General features: G+C 39.8%; 2 protein-coding genes across 2 annotated transcripts in view; both read left to right on the top strand.

The window, feature by feature from the left end:
• LOC109802723 (uncharacterized) overlaps positions 1 to 19,075 on the top strand; it is an 81,714-nt gene that overhangs the window by 16,442 nt on the left and 46,197 nt on the right. The window contains exons 5-6 of the mRNA XM_083071500.1: positions 4,321 to 4,375; positions 4,460 to 4,708. Coding sequence (XP_082927626.1) covers positions 4,346 to 4,375; positions 4,460 to 4,708 — 279 coding nt within the window. The 5' untranslated portion in view covers positions 4,321 to 4,345. The remainder of the gene's footprint in view (positions 1 to 4,320; positions 4,376 to 4,459; positions 4,709 to 19,075) is intronic.
• LOC114916095 (putative disease resistance protein At4g27220) lies at positions 1,541 to 4,332 on the top strand. The gene is made up of 2 exons (XM_083071501.1): positions 1,541 to 4,261; positions 4,321 to 4,332. The coding sequence occupies exons 1-2, from the start codon at positions 1,541 to 1,543 to the stop codon at positions 4,330 to 4,332; spliced, it is 2,733 nt and encodes a 910-aa protein (XP_082927627.1).

The following is a 19,075-nucleotide window of genomic DNA, read 5'->3' as shown; positions in this document are numbered from 1 at the left end:
AATTTTTTTTTACCAATTTTTCTAATTAAATATTATTTAATATGAAAATTATTTTAAATTATTAAATATTTAAAAATAAATGTCTTTTATTTCATAAAATTTAATAAGACTTTCTACATACATTTTAAAATAAATTTTATATTTAGTGAAATTAATTTTTCTTATTCAAATTAAAAATTAAAAATTAAAATTAATCTAAATGGACAAGTTCACAACCATTATATTGTATGTATTTACATTAACTATTGAATATTAAAATAATAAATAAATTAAAATTTTATATTGGAAGTGAGAATGGAATTTATAAAAGAAGTTGGAAGATTAAATCCAAATTTTGATAATAGTAGTGGAGTTAAAAGAACAACTAAACCATTTATTTTTTAAAAATAATGCAGGCCGATTAACAGCTGAATTAAATTATGTTATTATCAGTAAAGCAAATTACAATAATGGTAATGCTAAAGTATTTATGCATCTAACCCGGTTATACTACTAAATCAACTACAGTGCTTCAGAATTAAGTCATTTATGTGTAATAAAAATTAAAATTTTACCCAATGGGATATATAATTTATTGTAATATATTATTGTAACAATTTAATTGTAATAAAAAATACGAAGTAAACAAGTTCAGAATAATACACATAAACTTTATGTACCGACAATATAAACAATTAATGTTCCAGGTATATTTTAAATAAATAAATGCTTGATTTTCAATTATTTCTCTTTCACTAGAAATCTATTTGAATTACTGATATATAGAACAATTTTGTTACCGATGTGTACAGGCAAAATTGGTAGACAGAGAGAACCAATAGTAACTCCAAGTTGATTTTATTTATTTATTTTTTCTGCATCTGATTAGGAAAAAAATTCTCAAACATGTCCAAAGAGTGTTCTTCTTCATTTTTTTAAGGAAACAGTCTTGAAATCATATTCAATTCGAGGCCACTGGTTGGGCTGGATCATTCAAAATGAGTTGGGTTAGATTATGGAGATCGCAAATTGCGTTTTTCCTTTCCATTTATATCCGTTAAATTAAAACATCTCCATTGATTCAACGTTTTGTTGGTCTTCTCCTTGGAGAATCATTAAGAAAAAATAAAAAATCCAAAAGGAAAATCAAAGGCATGGTTGTTGACGCATCCTTAAGCATTAACAATGTGTGGTGTGCAAATTACAGAGTACTTGCCAAGTCGCAATTAGAATGATTAAAACTATATAATTTAATAAATAAAAAAAGTCAAATGAATTTCTTTTAAGCCAATAAAAGCAAAATTTTTCTTTAATATGGACAAAAAATATAATGTCAATCTTAATATTTTACTTATTTTTTTATTTCACATTCCTTTATAATTTTAAAAGCATTTATAGTTGCTTGACTTGATTTTAGTAAATGTACTTGTGATTTTTGATCGATCAAATATAAGTTATTTTTCTTAGTTAGCTTTTGATTAATCTGTTTCCACTTTTACGTTTTGTTGAAAAAGAGAAGAGATGTAGTCGTACCCAGGACAAGAAAATCAAGCTCATAGGAATGGAGAGTGTGCTACCAATAGTGGAAAATGTGTTTGAATATGTGGTTCGTCCGGGTTATAAGCAGGTGGCTTACATCCTCCATTACAAGCAAAATGTAGATGAACTAATCTGTAATGTTGAGTATCTTGGACGTGAAAAGGAAAGGCTAGAACACCAAGTTGATGATGCTGATAAAAATCTACAAAAGATTGAAGGTAAGGTCACAGAATGGTTACGGGAAGTGGGTGAATTTGAGTCTAAATTCGAGAATTTTATGAAAGATGAAGGCCACACAAAGTCAAGGTATCCTCACTTATGGAATAGGCATAGACTAAGCAGACGAGCAACAAAGATGGCAATGGAGGTTAAGAAGCTAAGAGAAGAGATCCCCAAGCCTCATGAAGTTGCCTATACGGAGAACGTGACATCTAATGATGTCACTTCGTCTAATGTTGGCTACATGGATTTTGGTTCTAGAAAATCCTTAATGAATGAAATATTGGCATCACTTCAAGATCCTACGGTCAGAATGATTGGGCTGCATGGGCCAGGTGGTGTGGGTAAGTCCACTTTTGTCAAAGAAATTGCTAATATAGCTCGAAACAAGAAGATGTTTAATGTGGTGGCTATTGCAGAAATAACTGCCAATCCCAATTTGCAAAAAATCCAGGAAGAAATTGCTTACGTGTTAGGATTGAGATTGGAAGGGAATGGTGAAAATGTGAGAGCTGATTGTATACGGAGGAGGTTAAAGAAAGACAAGGAAAACACCCTTATAATATTGGATGACCTATGGGACAAATTAGATTTGAACAAGTTAGGGATTCCACTTGATGATGATGATAATGATTATGACGATGATTTAAGCAAGAGGAATGAGACGAAAGAGATAACAAGTAAAAATGAAATGAAGCTTAGGAGCAAAGTGATGAAAAAAGAAAAACCTTTTGGTGATTATAAGGGGTGCAAAATTTTGCTAACCTCAAGGGATGAAAAAGTATTGTCTGATAAAATGGATGTTAAGTCAACTTTTTGCATTAAAAAATTAGATGACAAAGATGCTCTGATGTTGTTTCAGAAGGCGGCTGGAATACCTAATGAAATGTCCAACTTTAAACAAGAGATTGTTAAGAAGTATTGTGAGGGGATACCCATGGCAATAATTACTGTTGGCAGGGCATTAAGAGACAAGAGTGACTCAGTGTGGGAAGCTAGACTAGAAAAACTTAAAAAGCAAGAATTGGCGGGAGTGCAAAAGCCTATGGAAATATCTTTAAAGATGAGTTATGACCATCTAGAAAGTGAGGAACTCAAGTCCATTTTCTTACTTTGTGCTCAAATGGGTCATCAACCACTAACTATGGACTTGGTGAAGTATTCCTTTGGTTTGGGTATACTTGAAGGGGTCTACTCGCTTATGGAAGCTCGTGACAGAATTCATACATCAATAGAAAAGCTAAAAGGCTCAACTTTGGTGTTGGATGGAAGTTCTAGTAATCATTTCAATATGCATGATATGGTTCGCGATGCTGCTTTATCAATAGCACACAAGGAGAAAAATATATTTACTATGAGAAATGGTAAACTTGATGATTGGTCTGAACTTGAGAATTGCACTTCAATTTCTATATGCAACAGTGATATCATCAATGAACTTCCTGGTGATATAAATTGTCCTCAACTTAAATTTTTTCGAATTGATAGTGATGATCCATTTTTACAAATACCTGTTGATTTTTTTAAACAAATGAAAAAACTCAGAGTGTTAATATTGAGTGGGTTTCATGAGCCAAACTTACAAGGTTTAATTGAATGTCTATCAAACCTCAAAATGCTTTGTTTGGAGCGATGCAATTTATTAAAATGCAATTTGTCAGCCATAGGAAAGCTAAAAAAACTAAGAATTGTCAGTTTTTCTGGATCTCAAATTCAAAATTTTCCAACTGAGTTAGAGTGCTTAGATAAGCTACAATCACTAGACATCAGCAATTGTTCCATAGAAGAGAGGGACCAGCTTAATTTTATGTCAAAGTTGACTTCCTTGGAAGAGCTATATATAAGAAAAAGCTCAATCAGCTTTTCATGGCTTTCTGAGCTAAAGCATTTGCATCAATTAAAAGTGGTGGACTTAAGCATCCCATGTGATATAGTTTTGTCCAAGGACTTGTTCTTGGACAACTTAAATGATTACAAGATTGTGATTGGAGACATCAAAGTGTTTTCAGATGGAGATTTCAGGATGCCTAATAAGTACGAACCATCTAGATCTTTGGCATTGCAGCTGAAGGACGATACTAACAATATTCACTCTCTAAATGGGATAAAATTGTTGTTTAAAACAGTTCAAAATTTGTTATTGGGAGAGATAAATGGTGTTAAAAATGTTATTTATGAGTTGAATTTGGATGGATTTCCAGATCTGAAACACTTATCTATCACAAATAATTTTAGCATCAAACATATCTTCGATCCAAAGGATTTGGCTCATCCTCTGGATGCTTTTCCCAATTTGAAATCTTTATGTCTTTACAAATTGTGGAACATAGAGATGATATGTTGCGGTCCAGTTACAGATGTCTCATTTACAAAATTGAAGACCATCAAGATCAATATGTGTGCCCATTTGAAGAATGTTATCTCAATTTACATGGTTAAACTTCTTTCTAATTTAGAAACAATTGATGTTTCTGACTGTGATTCTATAGAGGAGATTGTTGAAATACCTACAAATTCTGTTAAGGTTGAGTTTCTTAAGTTGCACTCTCTGACTCTAGAATCCTTATCACCATCATTTACTAGTTTTTGCAGTAGAGAAGAGCAAGACATGACTCCTCCTCCTCTCTTTGGTAAATCGGTATGCTATGGCATCCTTTTCTTTTACTTTTAATTAATGTGATTATTTTTTATAGATATATTAAATGTGTATGTGCTATTGCAGGTTAAAATTTCAAATTTAGATAGCTTGAATTTATCCTCGATCAACATCCAAAAGATATGGTGTGACCAGTCCCTGTCAAGCTTTTGCTTTCAAAACTTAACAAAACTAGTTGTGAAAGACTGTAATAAGTTGAGATATTTGTGTTCATTATCTGTGGCTAGCGGTTTGAGAATGTTAAAAAACCTCTATGTAAGTGAGTGTCATGCAATGGAGAAGATTTTTTGCACCGAAGGAAATGGTGTACACAAGGTGTGTATTGGAGTAAATAATTAAATTTATGTACTTGAGTTAATGTTATGTGTGTAGTTCTTGGCCATGCTCTTCCTGAGACATTTTTGTTAAGCTTCATTACTTATTAATGAATTGTTTGCATCAAAGTGCAGGTCTTTGTCTTTCCAAAGTTGGAGAAAATCCACCTCAGCAAAATGAAAATGTTAACAGACATATGGCAGACTGAAATGAGTGTTGATTCCTTTTGTAGCCTCATTTCTGTGCACATTGAAAAATGTGAAAACTTAGACAAGATTTTTCCGAGTCACATGGAAGGATGGTATGCAAGTTTGGAAAAGTTGAAGGTTGTTAATTGTCTGTTAGTGAAAGTGATTTTTGAAATCAAAGATTCCCAACAAAGAGATGCATCTGGTGGGATAGACACAAATTTGCAAAGTATTTTTCTTTACGACCTCCCAAAGTTGAAGCAAGTGTGGAGCAAAGATCCAAGAGGAATTCTCAACTTTAAAGAACTGCAGAGTATAGATGTATCTTCTTGTTATAAATTGAGGAGTGTCTTTCCGACTTCTATGGCCAAAGATGTTCAAAAGATTGAATACATGCATGTCAGTAAGCTTTTGTACGAGAATGGTGGAAATCATTGCTTGTGAAGATGGATTGGAAGCAAGCAATGAACCATTAGTGTTCCCTGAATTGACCAACATGAAATTATATTTCCTAGAAAACATGGAGCGTTTCTATAAGGGAAGACATGGTATAAAGTGTCCAAAAATGAATAAATTGTCAGTGGCGTATTGTGAGAAGCTTAAAACATTCCAAATAGAAAGAAGTGGAAGCACAAATGAAGAAGTAGCAGTTTTCTCAACACCTAAAGTGGTAAGTAAGGAATATTCTGTCACTGGAAAAAATATTACTTAATTTTATTTTATAGCTTTTTCTTTAGTATTAGTTTTTGTCGGCTTTAATACACACGTTTATTTCTTTAGTTTTTGTCGACTTAGGACCATGATTTTTGAGGAAGAAATATACTCACCATCTATTCATTTTCTTTTGCATTCTACTTATATCTTCTTTCTTTTTTCATCATCTATCATATATATTTATCTTTTGCACTTTTTTTTTTCTTAATTTTCAATCCAATTTCTCAATCCTCCCATTTTGAAATGAACGAAAAAAAAATTCTTTTAGGGCCACCAACATTGTATTTTGACATCTTATTCTTTATTAATTTTTTATTACTTCATTGTTATCGATAGTGAATACTCTAGAGACGAGCCAAAAAAATTTGTTATTACTTGATCGGATTTTGCATTGTCACTTAGCGCACATAATTGGATTTTGAATGTTTTTATAATATATATTTTTAAGTTTAATTACCTTTTTATTATGATTTTATAAAATTTATTTATTACCCTTTATAATAAAAAATTTCTTTTTAATTATTATATATATAAAATGTTTTTTATTCTTTTTAGTTCTTAAAATTTTATAAGTTTTATCTTTTAATTTTTATAATAATAGACGACATCAACTAAAAAATTTCAGAATAATATGTATAAAATCTATAATAAAATATTTTAACCAGAAAGACTAAACGATAATGTTTCAAAACAATGAACAAAAAGATAATTAATTTTTTTATTAAAAAGAATTATTATTTCATTGTATTTGATCATTTTATCTTTGTATTTATGCCTTTTTTCTTTCAAGTACTGCATCAATTACTTTATTATCTCTCTGTTTCTTATCTTAAAATATACAAATCAAGATTATATATTAACCTTAGAAATTTTGAAACTATAGAGCATGTTTCAATTTTGTTTTGTTTTTCTTTTATTGTTGTTGTTGGTTATATATATATATATATATATATATATATATATATATACACTCACCATCTATTCATAAAAATATTTTGTATGTTGATTTGAATTAATGAAATAAAATATCAAATAATTTTTAAATTTTTAAAAAACTTCTAATCTTATTTATATATTAAAAGTTTTTAATTTAAAGGTTGGATTGTTAAAATTTGATATATAACATGAGTTATTAAATGAAATAAGTTTAAATAGATTTACTGTTTAAAATTTGTTACTTAGACTATCTTGTTACTTATCCATCATTTATCCACAAGAAAACTCATTCAATTCATTTATTACACAATAATATTTATGAATTAGATTTAACTTATGTATTTAATTTTATGGATTGTTAATGATTTATTCACTATATTTTCAAAATCTATTGGATTATAATGAGAGAGATGTAATTGATTGAATTTTTTTCTTCATTTTTTTTAATACTTTTTCTTGTATATTTAGATTGAGATTTTAAAAGATTATTTTAGTATAAAAATAAAGACTTATGAATTTTAAAAGATTATATAAAAATATAATAACTTATATATAAGTTTTTTAAAAGGAATTTTATAATCATAATTTTGTAGTTTAGATTTTAATGAATTTCTATCATAAAAGTTTAAAAGATTTTAAAACAACTATGAATTTATAACATTCAAAAGAACTCCAAAGATTTCAACAAAAATTCAAAGTTACATGTGAATGAAAAATATAATAAAATAATAATAATAATAATAATAATAATAATAAGATTTGGATTTTGATAAAAAAAAAAAGTAAAAATTGACACATTTTTAATAACTAATCTTTTAAATTTTCTTTCCAAATGAATATAAAATCTTTCTTTCAATAGAAGATAAATAACTGCCACAAAAGGAGCAGTTTGAATTTGCAACAGATATAAATTTTGTGGCCAATATAATAACAAAAAATCGTAAAGTTTAAAACATTAATTGTGTAGATAAAAAAAAATAGAGATAGGAGAGTAAGGAAAGATAGATAAATAAAAATATTTCAAGATTTTTTTTATAAACGGATCAAATATCTTACCATAAAAAATATTAATGAATAAATTAAATAATTTTTTAAAATAAATTGAATAGATTAAATTCTTAATAAATCTTGTACCTGTCTAAGGGCACACTCCTGTTCTTCTGGATGAGAGGGGACCGAATGAGAGCTCCAACACTGTCTCCAAGGGAGGGGAGGTACCTGCAAAAGGCACTCCGACGCTCAAGTTAGTGTATGCACGAATCTCTAGGGTAAAAATGAACAGTGACATACCTCGTTATGAGTGACCTTTTTATAGTGCCTGACATGGGCCTGAGCATTGTGGGCCTCTTCAGGTGTTTACCAAATTAGGTAATACGATGTTGATCACCTACTTAATGACTTAACCATGTGTTTATCTCCTAATCATAATTAACATCCATCCTTTACCTGTCGGCACGGTACTTCGCCGTTCCGATAGGTAAAGGATGAGGCGATACGATGAATACCTCTCGGCACGGTAATTCGCCGATCCGATAGGTAAAGGAATGGGGCGTTGTAGTTAGGATCAGTTCTGGCTACCATGTGGGGGACTCCGGGTGGTCTTGCGCTGAGCCGTGAGATTAGTTCGGCTCGGATATTGTCCGGACCGATGCTAGTTTACCTGGCGTGGGTGTCTGACAGAGTGACACGTGTTGGTCAACGTGACCGATAGGGACCTTCCGGTACACAAGCCCCCCAGCCTTGAGGAGAGAAGCGACGCAAAGGGTTAATTGTGCCGATTGGGGTGCAACGAAAGACTCGGGAATGTGAAGGGTTATGAGTAACGTGCCTCTCTGATGCGTAGCTTGGGAAGCATTAATTGCTCTGGTGCATAACTGACACATTAATTACGCGTGAGGGGTTACAGCTGCTGATGGGATGTGAAAGGTTGCCATCATTATGCGTTAAATGACGCATGCTAGGGGGTGTGGAACGCGAAAAGTTGTATCCGTTGGGCTTTACTGACGCATGCGAAGAGTTTCATGTCTTTGCACCGTTGGATTTAAATGATCCAACGGTGTGCACGAGGGGGCGTCGTTTCAGGTGCTTATTAGAGGCGCCTATAAATAGGTGCAACGAGGTGAGGGTTTTTACGCGTACGTTCATTAGTTGCTCCGAGCCGAAGCTATTTGAGAGTGTCGCGAGTGTTCTGAACGATAGGTCAAGCTCAACCAACAGGTACGTAATGGCTAATTTAGACGTTGTTAACCTTGACTCTTCTGGGGACGAAGGGGAATCTAGGTTGAGGGCGATGCCGAACCAGGATATGCCTTCGGCTTCGGCATCTAATGGGGACAACTCCGTGGGGTCGGCTTCTGGGTCCGGTCATTCTCAAAGTGGGAGTGGTTCTGCATCGGCTGCAAATTCTGATGAACAACCGAGCCGGGGTGGAGAATCGTCAAGAACGTTCCCGCCCATATCAACTCCAGGGTACTCATGGGTGCACGGTGAGGTTGGCAGCGTATACTCTCGGTATACAAGTAAGAAATCTCTTGTAGATTTTGTATCAGCTTTGAAGTTTTTAGATTTTCCGGAGGATGAGGAACCTTCCGCCATCTTCTTTCAACCGTGCCGAGGCGATGGGGTGTCAAATCCAGATTTTGTTTACTTGGGTCAGGGGGCTTCGAAGTATCCCTTTTTCTATGTTTATGATTATATGTTCCGGGATCTGAAGATATCTCTCCCGTTTGACGATTATTTCATGGGTATACTTCGGCTTCTGAACGTGGCGCCAAGTCAACTTCACCCGAACACCTGGGCCGCTATGCAAGGGTTCAGGCATTTATGTCTGGGTCTCGGCCTTTCTCCCACTCCACATCTATTTTTGCACTTCTACACTTCTTGGCCAACAAGGAAGGCCAAGTGGCTGTCTTTGATTCGCCACAGCGACTGTTTGCTACAACCTTTCACCACTTCCTACAAAAAATTTAAAGTGGGATTTATGAAAGTGATGATTCGGCCGGAACCAGGGAAGAAATACTTTTTTGACGCTGAAGGAAATCCACTGTTTCCCTTCTACTGGACCCGGAAGCCGCGCAAATATGACACGGTTTCTAAATCACGCTTGTCCCCGGAGGAGAGACGAAGTCTTGCGTTTTTAGACAAGTTGCCTCGGCCTCTCCCATGCCGTCCTCTTGTCCGATTGTTTGATTCGGCTGACGTAGTCGAAGAACTAATCGGTATGGTATTTTTCCTACTTGTTTAAATTCAAGTGTTATCATTGATTTTGACTAATGATGTGCAGGTATAATGGCGGGTCATGATGATTTGGATATTCGCACTTTGCTTCGAAACCACATGGCGTCGAATGCGTCGAACAGGCCTACACCTGCCGCACCCGTGAATCCCGCTGGCCAAGGTAGTGGGGTCAGACCAACGCCTCGGCCGAAGAAGATCACCCGGCCCCAACCTGAAAAACGAAGGCCTGATGCTAGGGCCGATGATGAGAGTCGCCGGGCGAAACAGAGCCGAGTGGCCAGCCCCCCTGTTCCCGAAGACTTGTCAGCACCAAGTTTCTTGGCCGGCAATGTGAACGCTCAGGATTTCCTGAGTCAAGACCTGACCTCTGAGGCAGGCCAGGGGCTGCTGAGCCGAATGAGTTCGGCGCAAAAGTGGAACTTCTTCTGTGAGTTCCAAGTGCGTGCTGTGGCGATGGCGCAGAGCATCGTCATGCAGCCGAATGGTGAGGCCGACGAGCTACGCAAGCAGTTGGCTGATCAAGAAAAGTCTCTCCGAGAGACTCTGGCGGCTTTGACTGACGCCCAAACGGCTAACAGCAAGTATCAGACCGAAATAGACCGCCGCGGCAGGACTGCTGATGACTTGGCCTTGAAGGTGCAGCGTCTCGAACTTGCTCTAAAGGGCGAGACTGAGAAGGTGGCAATTCTGAGCAAGGAGCTGGAAGGTGAAAAGATTGCCTTTGGAGCTTATCAGGAAAAGGCACGCGCCAAGGTTCTCAGCCAGCATCAAGCCGGTTTTGCCCAGTGTGCTCGTCAAGCATGCTACTTCGGCGATTTTCCTCCTGACTTCCACCTAGATATGACTAAGGATTTTTTCCAAGGGAAGCTGGTGGACATAACTTCCATTCCTCCTGATCAAGAAGCCGACGAGGAAGCTCCGGCACGGCCAGCTAGGCCGATTGAGGAGGAAACCCTGAATGAGGAAGCGGCGCTGGAGGATGGGCCGGTTCAGGGGGAGCCGGAAGTAGTGTCTTAGAGACTTGCTGTACTTTTTTGTTTTTGTTATGTATGAATGGGCCAGTAGCGCCCTTTTAATTAATGTATTTTCTGAGGCCGATAGCGCCGGAATGAAATCATCCTTTAATTTTCCAATTTACCTTGTGTACTATTTGAGTTGATAAAATTTGTTACGTCCTTAACCGAGAGACGAGAGACATCTCGGGAGGGAAGACTAGTTAAATAGTTGGAAGTCACATCCGTAGCCGAGAGACATCTCGGGAGGGAAGACTTGTTAAATAATTGGAAGTCACATCCTTAGCCGAGAGACATCTCGGGAGGGAAGACTTGTTAAATAATTGGAAGTCACATCCTTAGCCGAGAGACATCTCGGGAGGGAAGACTTGTTAAATAATTGGGAGTCACATCCTTAGCCGAGAGACATCTCGGGAGGGAAGACTTGTTAAATAATTGGAAGTCACATCCTTAGCCGAGAGACATCTCGGGAGGGAAGACTTGTTAAATAATTGGAAGTCACATCCTTAGCCGAGAGACATCTCGGGAGGGAAGACTTGTTAAATAATTGGAAGTCACATCCTTAGCCGAGAGACATCTCGGGAGGGAAGACTTGAATAATTTTAATTACACAATTGTAAAATAAAGCATGAATGATTGAATCGTGTTGTCATTGATAAATGGATGCCTCGTTAAAAACCTTGCCGGCCAAAACCTCTTTTCACAATTTTTTAAGAGGGAAAAAGACCGGTTCAAGGAAAAGAGTGCACCTCTGCAACATTTACAAGTTTGTGACATAGACAACTAGCTATAGTAAGTCTTCAAGTGTGTAGAGTTCCATGTTCGCGGGAGAACTTTTCCGGATAACTCTTCCAATTTGTATGCGCCGTTGTCCAGAGCGTGTCGTACTCGAAACGGGCCGTCCCAGTTGGCTGCCAGTTTGCCTTCAGACGGGTTGCGCCTTGCCGATCCGGTTGCTCTCCATACCAGGTCTCCTTCATGAAATATTCTTGGTTTGAGATTAGAATTGAATCGCCGAGTCATGCGTTGCTTGCATGCTTCGGCTACTATTTGCGACTTATCCCGCACCTCATCAAGAACATCTAGTTCAGCCCGAAGAGATGTGTCGTTGGAGTCCTCCTGAAAGTGTTGCCGTCTGAATGATGGTTCGCCTACTTCAACCGGAATCATTGCGTCGGCCCCATATGTTAGGCGAAAAGGGGTTTCTTTAGTAGTGGACTGCGGTGTGCACCGATACGCCCACAAAACTTCCGGCAACTCTTCGGCCCACGCTCCCTTTGCTGATCCGAGCCGTTTTTTCAACTCCGTGAGTATGACTTTGTTAGCAGCTTCGGCCTGCCCATTCGACTGAGGATGTTCAACTGAAGTGAATCTGTGTCGAATGCCAAGATTTTGCAGGAAAGAGTTGAATTTTTTATCCGTGAACTGTAAACCGTTGTCGGAAATTATGGCATATGGAATGCCGAATCGGGTAACCATGTTTTTCCAGACGAACTTCTGGACGTTGGTAGCAGAGATGCAAGCAAGTGGCTCAGCCTCTATCCACTTTGTGAAATAATCTACTGCTACGAGGAGGAATTTAACTTGACCCTTTGCAACTGGAAATGGTCCCAATATGTCAATTCCCCATATGGCAAACGACCAAGGAGAACTGATGGTGTGCAGCTCGGCGGCCGACGCATGAATGAGGTTGCCATACTTCTGACATTGGATGCACTTTTTTACAAAATCTGCACAGTCTCCCTTCAGGGTCGGCCAGAAGTAACCTGCGCGCAGAACCTTAACTGCTAGCGTTCGTCCTCCGGAATGAGATCCACAAATGCCCTCGTGGATTTCTCGCATTACATAGTCGGCCTGGTGACTATCTATACATTTGAGCATCGGGGAGGAGAAACCTCGCCTGTATAGATCGTCGGCAATCATGGAGTATCTAGCCGCGTGAGTGCGCAATTTCTTTGCTTCCAACGGGTCGGTTGGTAGTTCGCCGTGAGTGATATAGTTCCTAATGGGTGTGATCCATGAGGGTGCTTCATCTACTGTCATGCATTCGGTGCTTACACTCGGGGAAGGAACCTCAAGGTGAATGGTAGTGCGCAATTGTCCCGGCTTTCGGCTACTGGCGAGTCGAGCCAACTGATCGGCTCGTTCATTATTGTTGCGCAAAATATGTCGAACCTGAACTTCGCTGAAGTTGTCTTTTAACTTTTGAAATAGATAATAATATTGCAGCAGGTTGGAGTCCTTGACCTGAAAATTCTCATTAACTTGCTCGGCCACAATTTTTGAGTCGGTGCAGCATATAATTCTTTTTATGCCCATTTCAGTTGCCAACCGCATTCCAGCCAACAACGCCTCGTACTCTGCTTGGTTATTTGAGGCCCGAAAACCGAACCGAAGAGACTGTTCGAATGTGATGCCTGACGGACTAGCCAGAATTATCCCTGCGCCACTACCTTGGGCATTAGAGGAGCCGTCGACGTGCATGGTCCACGGCTCATCTTCAAAATGTCCTGGGGGGGTAAGCTCGTTGACAAAATTGGCCAGATGCTGCGATTTGACGGGACCTCTTGGTTCGAAGGACAAATCGAACTCTGAAAGTTCAACCGACCATGCCACCATTCGGCCGGCGATCTCTGGTTTGCGTAAGATTCTGGCTACTGGGCAGTCGGTTCGGACAATGATCTTGTGGCTCTGAAAATATTGCCGAAGTCGACGAGCAGTGTAGATGAGGCCGAGGGCTACCTTTTCTATCAACTGGTAGCGTCGTTCGGCATCCTGGAGTGTCCGATTGATGAAATATACTAATTGTTGCTGCTCCTGATTTTCCTGTACCAGGACGGCACTAATGGAACTGCTTGAGATAGCCAAATACACAATCATATCGAGGTGCCCGACTGGTTTAGACAAGATTGGAGGAGCCCCAAGGCGTGTCTTGAATTGCTGGAAGGATTCTTCACACTCTTGAGTCCATTTAAATCTCTCGGTCTTTTTGAGCAAAATGAGGATGGGCTTGGCTATTTCGGCCATACAAGGAAGGAACCGAGACAGGGAGGTGAGGCGGCCTGCTAGTTTTTGTACCTCCTTTAAAGTGCTTGGGCTCTTCATGTTCAAAATGGCCTGGCATTTATCAGGGTTTGCTTCAATGCCTCGACTGGACAGCATGAACCCTAAGAATTTGCCGCCTGAGACTCCAAATACACACTTTTCGGGGTTCAATCGCATTTGATGCTGCTGAAGGGCTTTGAAAACGTCGGTCAGATCTTCGGTATGTGCCGACACGGTACTTGATTTTACCACCATGTCGTCGACGTACACCTCCATGCTTCGACCAATCTGGTCGTGAAAGACTTTATTCATCAATCGTTGATAAGTGGCCCCGGCATTCTTCAACCCGAACGGCATGACCCGATAGCAATAGTTGGCCGATTCAGTGATGAAGGCCGTCTTGTCTTCATCCTGGGGGTGCATCCGGATTTGATTATATCCTGAGTATGCATCTAAGAAAGACAAGAACCGGTGTCCCGACGCGCCATCAACAAGTCGGTCAATATTTGGCAGTGGGTAGGCATCTTTTGGGCAGGCTTTATTCAAGTTAGTGTAGTCAGTACACATGCGCCACTTCCCGTTCGGTTTGCGGACCATAACAATATTGGCTAACCATGTTGTATAGTGCACTTCTCGGATGAACTGGGCATCAAGTAATTTTGACACCTCCACTTCAATAGCGGCCTTACGCTCGTCACCAGTTTTTCGACGCCGCTGAGCAATCGGTCTAGCTTCCTTACTGACGGATAATTTGTGGCAAAGGAAATTGGGGTCGATGCCGGGCATGTCCGATGGTTGCCACGCGAATAAGTCATTGTTTTCCAAGACCACTTGCTTAATGGCAAGCTGTTCCTTGTGGGATAGGTTGGCTCCTAAGTAAGTGACTTGGAGATCAGATGAGCCAACTTGGAATGGTTGTTTTTCTTCAGTGGGCTCTACCCTTTCCTCCTGGTTAATTCGGGGATCGAGGTCCATGACTGATTGCTGTGAGACCGAGTGCACTCTTTTCGGCTTCTTTGACTCTTCGTCTTGTATTCTTGGCAAACGCAAGCTGGTAAAGTAACATTCTCGGGCAGTTTTTTGATCGGCATGGATGGTGACTATTCGACCGGATCGGCCTGGGAATTTCATTGCCAGATGTGGTGTGGATACAATTGCGCCGAGCCGGTTCAGTGACGGCCTACCCAGCAGGATGTTATATGATGTATTGGCATGCACCACCACATACTTAACCGGGATATCGCTGTACTCATCCCCGTCAAATCCGAACCGTGTTGTCAGCTTGATGTACCCCTTTGTATGCACTCGTTCGCCCGAGAACCCCACCAGAGGTTCGTCATAGGGGAACAGCTCGGATTCAGGAATCCCCAACTGCTTGAATGTATTCCAATAAAGGATGTCGGCCGAACTGCCCTGGTCCACTAAGGTTTTTCGTACGATACAGTTGTGGATTTCAACACTGATGACCATTGGGTCATCCTGGTCCGGATCAATACCTTTAAAGTCATCTTTTGTGAAAGTGATAGTTGGTAGGTGGGGTCGGGCTGTCTCAACCGTGTGTACATGCCGAACGGCTCGTAGGTGTCTACGTCGCGCTGACGAGGTGGAGCCTCCTCCTGCGAAACCACCAGCTATGGTATTGATTATCCGTCTAGGCTGCGTCGAGGGTTCTTCCTCTCTTCGCTCTCTCCGTTCCCTAGACCGGCTACGTTCGCGGTATGAACGTGTTTCGGTCCTCCTTTGTCTGGATTGCTCATACTGCCTAGGACGGTCCACATGCCTGGTCGTGTTGGGCTGGTCTACGAACCCTTGGAGTTGCCCCTGTTTGATTAGATCCTCGATCTTATCTTTTAAGGCTGCACATTCCTCTGTCGAATGTCCTCTGTTGCGATGGTACTTGCAGGATTTGGTCGTATCGGCTCTCGGAGGGGTGGACGCCCGTTTCGGAACTGTGAGTACTTCCGAAGCGAGTGCTTGTTCCAACACAGCGGTCCTGCTCGTATTGAGCGGTGTGTACTGGGAGTATCTCGGCCCTCGGGGGTGCTTCTCACGAGGAAGAGGTTCTTTAGGACGGCTTCGAAAGTTCGTCTCGGTCGGTTTCTCGGGTTTTGCTGATGTTTCCGCTCGGGCTTGGCTCCGGAATTCCGCCAATTCCTCCATTTGCATGTATTTGTCAGCGCGTCGGCGCAAGTCGTCCATGTCTGTTGGTGGTTTTTTGCAGATGCTATTGGCAAAGGGGCCCGGTTTTAGGGCAGTGGTTAGATGATGAAGGGCAACCGCAGGATTCAGATCGCGAATTTCTAATGCTGCTCTGTTGAAGCGGGTCATGAACGCCCGAAGTGATTCCTTCCTGTCCTGCCGGATACTAACCAGTGACAGAGAAGTCAACTGGTGTGGTCGACTGGTAGCAAACTGGATGGTAAACTGGGAAGCTAAGGTGCCAAACGAGTCAATCGAGTTGGCCGGGAGTCGGGTGAACCAGCTCAAGGCTCGTCCTTTCAACGACGTCGGGAAGATTCGACACAAGGCGGCGTCGTCGGTGGTGCTTAAAGTGACTTGAGTCAGGAACACGTCAACATGCTCATCTGGATCGGTGGTTCCATCATACTTGTCAAGAGACAAGGACTTCCAGTTGTCAAGGAGGACGGATTGCATGATGTTGGGTGTAAAGGGATGCCGGTGGGGTGCTGTCGGCACGGGCTGCACCGGTCGGCTAGCCGAGGCATTAGCAGCTGGGGCAACAGAGGTGTAGGGGACCGAGGTATGCTGGCCATGCGAATGGAATGATCCTTGAGTATGGGTTGTCTCGGAAGGCTTCCACGTAGGGTCACGGTACTGGTTCTTGAGGGCGATGTTTTCCGCCCGTAGTGCAGCCATCTCGGCCGCGTCTCTCTCTCGTTGTTGCTTCATGGCTGCCATCTCCTCCTTCATCTGTCGCACCATGCTATTCAAGTTTGTTTCTTCTGTCGTCTCGGCCCCTGACTGATGCTCATCTTCAGACTGGTGTTCTTCCACATTATTCTTCCTCGTTTTCACCATGCTTTCTTCTAACAATGAATTTCGAATTTGCTCTCGGTTCGGCCCCACGGTGGGCGCCAAAATGTACCTGTCTAAGGGCACACTCCTGTTCTTCTGGATGAGAGGGGACCGAATGAGAGCTCCAACACTGTCTCCAAGGGAGGGGAGGTACCTGCAAAAGGCACTCCGACGCTCAAGTTAGTGTATGCACGAATCTCTAGGGTAAAAATGAACAGTGACATACCTCGTTATGAGTGACCTTTTTATAGTGCCTGACATGGGCCTGAGCATTGTGGGCCTCTTCAGGTGTTTACCAAATTAGGTAATACGATGTTGATCACCTACTTAATGACTTAACCATGTGTTTATCTCCTAATCATAATTAACATCCATCCTTTACCTGTCGGCACGGTACTTCGCCGTTCCGATAGGTAAAGGATGAGGCGATACGATGAATACCTCTCGGCACGGTAATTCGCCGATCCGATAGGTAAAGGAATGGGGCGTTGTAGTTAGGATCAGTTCTGGCTACCATGTGGGGGACTCCGGGTGGTCTTGCGCTGAGCCGTGAGATTAGTTCGGCTCGGATATTGTCCGGACCGATGCTAGTTTACCTGGCGTGGGTGTCTGACAGAGTGACACGTGTTGGTCAACGTGACCGATAGGGACCTTCCGGTACAAATCTAAATTAATAAATTATTTTTATTCAATTTATTATAATCCAACTAAAAAATTATCTGTTATATCGTATATTATCACTGGTGTCACACATAGAGATATGTGGAAATCACAGTGTCCAATGTAGTAAATTTTACATTAAAGAGGTACACAATCTTTTGTGTCATTTTTGCTTTTTTTTTTTTTTGGTTCTTACCTATTAGTTTTGTGTCTTAACATAATAGAGGTGTTTGCATTATAGTGATTTATAAACAAACACAAACAAAAATCACAATTTGGTTCTTAAACTGTTGCAATCCAAACAAAAAAGCGTAATAAAATAAAATAAATGGAAAGATGGGGGATAAGCTTATATATATAAAATAACCTCCTTCTTCGTAGTATTCACTTTTATTTCATTTTTCTCTAGCTATTTCCCAACTTGGAGTATTTGGAAATTGACGTTGACGAAGCAGAGAAGTGGTTATGGAGCAACACCAAAATGTACAGAATGCACCGTTTAAAACAGCTTATTATCTCCGGGAAAGTTAGTTTTGACAGCTCAGTTAGTGTTGACTGTCTCTACCAGTTTCTGTACAGAATGCCAAATCTAGAAAAGTTATCGCTTCATTGGTTGACGCCAAGTGCAAACATTGCAGCACAGGAAAGATTAGGAACTGTATTACAGTTGAAGGAATTGGTTTTGTCAGAGTCAGGTATAGAGGATATAGGACTTGAACGACACCCGTTTCTACGGAGACTTGAACTTTTGACCTTACAAGAGTGCCACCATTTGAGCATTTTAGCTCCTCCCTCGGTATCATTGACTTACTTGACATATTTGGAAGTAAAGTCATGTAAAGGATTAAGGAATTTAATGGCATCCTCAACGGCAAAAAGCTTGGTTCAACTTAAAACCATGAAGGTAATCGGTTGTGATGAAATAAAGGAAATAATAATCAATGAGGGAAATGAAAATGAAGACATCAAAATTGTATTTAGCAATTTGATTACTCTAGAACTTGTGACTCTAAAACAGCTCACAAGTTTTTGCAGCAACAAGAATTGTAAATTCAAATTCCCTTTATTGGAAATATTGATTGTGAGAGAATGCCCCAAGATGGAAACATTCTCGGAGAATCTGGCAAGTGCACCAAAGTTACAAAATAATATACTTGCTGTTGAAGGAGAAGAAGAAGCGAAATGGCAGTGGGAACGCGACTTGAATGGCACCATACAAAAAGTTTTCAATGATAAGGTACTTACATTTATCATTCATGTTGTTTGAAAAATCTCATTCATAAAATGTAACATAATACAATAATTTAATTGCTTCATGTAGCCCGTCTTGTCCTAAAGAGAACTTCCCAACATCTTAAAACTTTTCTTTTTAATTAAAATAATTTAAATTTCAATTTATTTAGCTTGAATCCTATTCTAAACATTATTATAGAGATGCTTTGATTTATAAATGATTTACTTGGATAATAATTTATATTTTATATTTTATCTGATTTTACAGGCTTCTTTCAGATACTCAAAGCATTTGAATCTTTCCA

Source organism: Cajanus cajan, chromosome 3 (assembly GCF_000230855.2).
Source record: "Cajanus cajan strain Asha chromosome 3, NIPB_CcT2T_4, whole genome shotgun sequence".
Taxonomy (NCBI): domain Eukaryota; kingdom Viridiplantae; phylum Streptophyta; class Magnoliopsida; order Fabales; family Fabaceae; genus Cajanus; species Cajanus cajan.
This window is presented reverse-complemented; position numbering and strand designations above follow the sequence as displayed.

Coding starts and splice junctions, on each gene's coding strand:
- LOC114916095 (XM_083071501.1), top strand. CDS start 1,541: ATGGAGAGTGTGCTACCAATAGTGGAAAATGTGTTTGAATATGTGGTT.